Source organism: Melanerpes formicivorus, unplaced genomic scaffold (genome assembly GCF_026170545.1).
Source record: "Melanerpes formicivorus ecotype bairdi unplaced genomic scaffold, bMelFor1.0.p_v2 SCAF_29, whole genome shotgun sequence".
Taxonomy (NCBI): domain Eukaryota; kingdom Metazoa; phylum Chordata; class Aves; order Piciformes; family Picidae; genus Melanerpes; species Melanerpes formicivorus.
The window spans coordinates 1-5,810 of NW_027142381.1; the positions used below are offsets into that span (position 1 = coordinate 1).

The window sequence follows — 5,810 nt, forward strand, 5'->3', positions numbered from 1 at the left end:
TCTGGGGGTTGCAGGAGCAGAGGAGAGCAGAAAACTCCCCAGTGAGACAATGTGAGCAGAGAGGTCTCATCTCCCTGGGGCCTGAGCAGCCTGGGGCTCCCAGGGGCTGGCTTTTGGCATTACCCAGAGGCAGGAGCACTGCACCACGGCCTTGGCCCTCTGCACCTCCTCTGTCACCCAGGCCTCGTGCTCCAGCTGCATCTTGGTGGCCTTTGTGTCAGCATCTGGGGTGGGAGGGAAGCATCAGGGAAGGACATCTGCAGCTGTGCCCCCTTCCAGCCCCCTGCAGCCCCACCAGGCACTCACCCACCAGTGGGCTCCTGATGTAAGTCCGTGGTGAGGTCATACCTGGATTGCTGCAAGGACGTTCATGGTCACCCCCTGAGCTGCTGGCACTGGGGGGAGCTGGCCCTGCAGCACCCCCTCCATGGGAGGCTTGGCACTGAGCCCTGCCCTCTGCCCACAGCCCTGCCCGTGCCAGGTCCCCCCCCAGCTCACCTCTATCCTCGCCCTTGCTTCCTTCAGCCACTGTCTGTCAATGGGAACCCTGGCAGAGGCCAGGGAGTGCAGCCTGAGCTCTCTCTCCTTGAGGAACTGAGCCTCCACCTTGGCCATGTCCTCCTGGAGCACACCAGAGAAAGGAGCACCACAGAATCCCAGAATGGTTTGGGCTGGAAGGGACCTTGAAAGCTCATCTAGTCCAACTCCCCCTGCACCCAGCAGGGACATCCCTGGGTAGAGCAGGTCGCTCAGAGCCCCAAACAACCTGCCCTGGGATGCTTCCAGGGCTGGGGCAGCTCCCACCTCTGTGGGCAGCCTGGGCCAGGCTCATATCTAGGTCTAAATCTCCCTCTTTTCGTTTCAAACCACCACCCCTTGGCCTGTGGGTTGCTAGAGCTGGGATGGACCTTTGTGAGGCAGCTGAGCTTCTGGGAAGGCCAGCTTCCAAAATTATCCCTCCCTCCACCTCCCTGGGGGGAACAGGCTGGGAAGGACACCAGGCAGCAAGGGCTGGATGATGGAGCATGCTGTCTCCACCATGGCTGGTGCTTCAGGGGGCCTGGCCCATCAATGAATAGAGTAGAGTAGAGTAGAGTGGAGTGGAGTGGAGTGGAGTAGAGTGGAGTGGAGTGGAGTAGAGTAGAGTGGAGTGGAGTAAAGTAGAGTGGAGTGGAGTGGAGTGGAATAGACCAGGTTGGAAACCCAGGAGGAGCTGTGAGGGCATCTGGGTGCTGTGGGCAAGCCCTGCTCAGCCTCTGCTGCTGCAGGAAGCCTCCTCAGTTCAGCTGTGTGGTGCCATCTGTGGGCTCTGGAGGGTGGGAAGGGGCCCCAGGGCGCCTCAGATCATCTCACCTTGGTTATATGAGTGGTTCTGAGGGTGTCAGAGGCCATGAGTTCCATGTCTTCCAGCTCCCCATGATACAGGTTGGCCATCCCACACAGGAGGTCCAGGTGGCTAGGCAGGTGGGCCAGCTCCTGGGACACAGGGAGCCAGAGCCTGTCACCCCCCCAAGGCTCGGGGGTAGCTCACACTGTTGCAGGGGACAGGATGGAGCAGGAGGACCTGGCTGGTCCAGGAGGGCATCCCACCAGCATCAGCCTTTGGGCACCTGATGGCCTTTGCAGGGCTAGCAGGTGGGATGATGACAGAGAGAGGAGGAGCTCACCTTCCTCAGCACCTCCCCTAGCCCCAGGTACAGGGTGGTCACCTTCTCCCCAGCCCGGCCTTTCGTCAGCATCTTCTCAATGCTGTTCTCCACCTGGTGAATCACCTGGGGCACAGATGGGGGGGTGGGGGTGTGTGACATGGGGCCACTCAGAGCCCACCCAGGGGGGGCAGGGGTTGGAAGGGGGGCCTGTGTACCTGCAGCTGGTCCTGGTTGTCATCCATCTCATCGTCCTGCAGCTGCTGCAGCCACCTCTGCAGCTGCTCCCGGGCCTGGCTCGCTGCCTCACCTGGTACAGCAGCAGGTTGCACAGCTTCACCTGGTCATAGATTTCATCCTGAAGCTCCTCCTGGGCTGCCTGGATGGATAAGTTCACCAGGTTGGAGGCAGGGCTCACCAGGCACTCACAGAAGAAGGAATTCCTGCCTGCAGGAAAGCTGCCCCCCAGGCAGAGCTGGGGATGTGGGGACGTGGCTCCAGGACGTCACTGCTCCCTGGCAGGACCTGGGCTGGGGCAGCTTTGCTCTGGGGGGGTGGCTGGGGCAGGGCAGAGGTGAGCATCTGCTGATGGCAGTGGTGGGTTGGGCTTGGGGACTCTGCAGAAGGCAGCCCCAGGGCTGGGTGTCAATAATATTGATTGGTGCCCCAGCTGTGGGGGCTGGCACAGAGCCCTGGCACTGCTCTGTCCCTGCCCCCGGGGCAAAGGCAGCTCTGTGGGGGCCAGTGCCTCCATCTCCATGAGCTGCTAACCAGGTCATAACCTTGGGGCAGGCAGCGAAGGGCAGAGGCAGCATCTCTCTGCAAGGCCCTGGGCACATGCAGAGTGGCACAGCCAGGAGCTCTGCTGGCACAAAGGATGTGCTCAGGGAGCTGGAGGAGGACCTGCAGGGATGGGGCCCGTGGTGGAAAGGGACTCATGGGACCGCACATGAGCACTTTGTGTCTTGTGGTAGCCTTGTGCAGCAGGTCTCTCCAGCGTGCACTGCTCTTCCAAGCACCCCCAGAGCCCCAGCCCGCTGTGGGCAGCTTGTGCCCTCCAGAGGCCTGCTGTTACCCTCTGCTGTCCTGCTGGTGAAGGCCATGTCCGAGTGCTCCCGTGCCCCGCAGACCTTAGAGACAGCGAGCTTCCTGCTCTGGGGGCAGGAGAGGGCTCTCTCCACCTGTGGGCAAGGGAACCTGCGCTGTGCACTGCTCGCATCCCGCCGCTGCCCCACGCTGCCTGCTCCCGGGAGAGGACCAGCACGGGGCAGGGCTGCAGCGCTCAGGACCTGCTGCTACCTTCTGGAGGGCTTCCAGGGCCTGGGTGTCCTCCTGCAGCAGCTCTCGCAGGCCAGGGAGCAGCTCTCCGTTCTGGCTGAGCTTTTCCTCACACCACTGTGTGAAGAACTTCCTGCCTTGCTCTGAAGGACATGGAAGAACCACGGAGCCACAGACTTGGTTTGGTTGGAAAAGCCCTCTCAGAGCACCCACCAGCAACCCAGCACCACTGGGGCCACTGAACCATCTCCCCAGGGGCCATGGCCACGTTTCTTGAACACCTCCAGGGATGGTGACTCCACACCTCCCTGGGCAGCCTGTTCCAACCCCTGGCAGCTCTTGCAGGGAAGAATCTTTTCCTGATCTCCAACCTAAACCTCCCCTGGCACAACTAAGGTGCTGTTGGTACTGTGCAGGGTGATGGAGGGACCAAGAACCACCCCACCCCCCCTACCAGCCTGCCCCCCGCCTCAGGTCACAGAATCAATGAGCCAGCAGTGTGCCCAGGTGGCCAAGAAGGCCAAGGGCATCCTGGCCTGCATCAGGAAGAGTGTGGCCAGCAGGAGCAGGGAAGTCCTTGTGCCCTGTGCTCAGCACTGCTTAGGCCACACCTTGAGTCCTGTGTCCAGTTCTGGGCTCCTCAGTTTAAGAAGGACATTGAGAGACTTGAAGGTGTCAGAGAAGGGCAAGAAGCTGGGGAGGGGGTCTGGAGCACAGCCCTGTGAGGAGAGGCTGAGGGAGCTGGGGTTGCTTAGCCTGGAGAAGAGGAGGCTCAGGGGAGACCTTCTTGCTCTCTCCAACTCCCTGCAGGGAGGTTGTAGCCAGGTGGGGGTTGGTCTCTTCTGCCAGGCAAGCAGCACCAGAACAAGAGGACACAGTCCTTAAGCTGTGCCAGGGGAGGTTTAGGCTGGAGGTGAGGAGAAAGTTCTTCCCAGAAAGAGTAATTAGCCATTGGGATGTGCTGCCCAGGGAGGTGGTGGAGTCCCCATCCCTGGAGGTGTTCAAGAGGGGATTGGATGTGGCACTTGGTGCCATGGTTTAGTCATGAGGTCTGTGGTGACAGCTTGGACTTGATGATCTCTGAGGTCTCTTCCAACCTTGGTGATTCTGTTGATTGTGTTGATTCTGTGAATCCAAGCAGGCTGGAAGAGACCTCCAAGACCATCAGGCCCAGCTGCTCACCCCAAGCCTGACCCAGAAGCCCAAGGGGCAGCACCTTGCAAGCTGGTGACGGCACACAGCTCCGGGATGCGCTGGCTGAGGGTTCTTCTGTCTCTGCTTGGTGCTTGGGCCCTCCAGGCTGGCTGTGTGAGGGGCAGCCATCATGGCTCCCCCTGCCCTCTGGAGACACTGCCATCATGGCTCAGCTGCCCAGTGGTGTCACCAAGCTGTGACCACAGAGCAGCAGAACCGTTGCTGTGGTGCCTCCAGCCGCTTCAGGCCATCCACCTCCTACTTGCCATCGCCTCCCACTTGACCACTGCTACCCACAGCTCTTTCTGCTTCTGCAGGGAGCAGATTAGTGAATAAGCAATGATGGAGCTCTCTGAGGTAGCCCCCAGGCAGGGTGGGCAGCTGGGAGCCCAGCTCTGTTTCCCATCACCATGGCTACGGCACTCAGAACCCACCCTGCCTGGGGAACTCTCCAAGGCTCACCAGATACAAGGGTGAGGAGAGTTGCAGGCTCAATAGGTTGTCAATGTTTTGGGCTGGGCTGGGGTCTTAGCCTTCTGATCACCTTTGTGGCCTCCTCTGGACCTGCTCCAGGAGCTCCATGTCCCCTCCTATGCTGGGGACACCAGCACTGGATGCAGCACTGCAGGTGGGGGTCTCACGAGAGCAGAGGGGCAGAACCACTTCTCAGTTAGCTCTGCTCTGACTCAGGGCAGGACACTGCTGCCCACTTGCAGGCAGCCACACCAGCAGAGCTCTCCTGGAAGCTGCCAGCTTGGTTGGAATGGCCTAGAGAGAGAGCTCAGGAAAGCAGAGTCAATGAGCTAGGAAAGGCTTGCACAGGGAGCCAGGCTCCTGTGGGGACTGGGTAAGGACACAGCAGCTACCAGTTCTGGCATTTATTTAGGTGTCCACCACATGCCCTTGCTGCACTACAAGCATGACAGGAAATGCAAGCATGTACATTCATTTGATGAGAAATAAAGTCCAGCTCCTCTTCCCAAAGGAAGCCCTGGAGGGGCAGGAAAAGGCTTTGCAAGGAAACTGCCCCCTGAGCACCAAGCTCATCAGCCAGCTCAGATTAAGCTTCTGTGCCTCAAGCTCTTTCACCTGCAGCCACCCTGCTGTGCTCCAGGGGCTGAACACAGGAAACAAGGAAGTTCTAGGATGGTGCCATCAAGTTTTGCCCACACAGCATCACCTGAGGCTCTTGCCAGGGTCTCCTTTGCTGATGGATTATTTAGTGCTAAGTGGCAGTGAGAAGCTAAAGGGCAGCATGATCCCCTTCAGTGCTCCAGGAAGGGAACAGGAAGAGGTGGCCAACTGGACACCCAGCAGCTAAGAAGAGCTTGCAGACAGGAGGAATCTCACCAAGCTGACCATGTAGGCAGAGATCTCCATGCTGAGGCTGTCCCCACAGGGCCAGTACAGTAACCAGGCCACTAAACTTCCCCAGGCAGCATTTTGAGATCACCTTGGGGGGCAAAAGAAAGCACTTGACAGTGGATAGGATGGTTCAGGAAGCTCCATTCCACTGGTCCTCAGCAAAGTTCCACAGTGGCTAGTGCTTCCAAAGTGTCACTGCAGAACTGTAACCTAGCTGTGCCCAAGCTCCTCTCAGGAGACTGCTGAGGAAAACAGCTGCCAAGAGGATCAAGGATCTAGCCCTGAAGGTCACTCAAGCAGCCAGACCTCTACCCCTCCAGCTGACTT

At 59.4% G+C, this 5,810-nt stretch overlaps 1 protein-coding gene across 1 annotated transcript; it reads right to left on the bottom strand.

Annotated features, from left to right (window-relative positions):
* Window positions 1-268: 268 nt before the first annotated feature.
* On the bottom strand, window positions 269-2,022 carry LOC137449450 (coiled-coil domain-containing protein 183-like). The gene is made up of 5 exons (XM_068155002.1): window positions 1,865-2,022; window positions 1,668-1,772; window positions 1,354-1,476; window positions 499-621; window positions 269-356 (listed from the first exon to the last, which is right to left on the bottom strand). Exons 1-5 carry the CDS (start codon window positions 1,889-1,891, stop codon window positions 303-305), a joined length of 432 nt encoding a protein of 143 aa, XP_068011103.1. The 5' UTR covers window positions 1,892-2,022; the 3' UTR covers window positions 269-302.
* Between the last annotated feature and the right edge of the window lie 3,788 nt (window positions 2,023-5,810).

Excerpts from the sequence above, each read along its gene's own strand:
- LOC137449450 (XM_068155002.1), bottom strand. The coding sequence starts at position 1,891 with ATGGATGACAACCAGGACCAGCTGCAG. Across the intron at positions 1,773-1,864 it reads ACAACCAGGACCAGCTGCAG|GTGATTCACCAGGTGGAGAA; the intron begins GTACACAGGCCC and ends TCTGTGCCCCAG. Across the intron at positions 1,477-1,667 it reads TAGGGGAGGTGCTGAGGAAG|GAGCTGGCCCACCTGCCTAG; the intron begins GTGAGCTCCTCC and ends CCTGTGTCCCAG.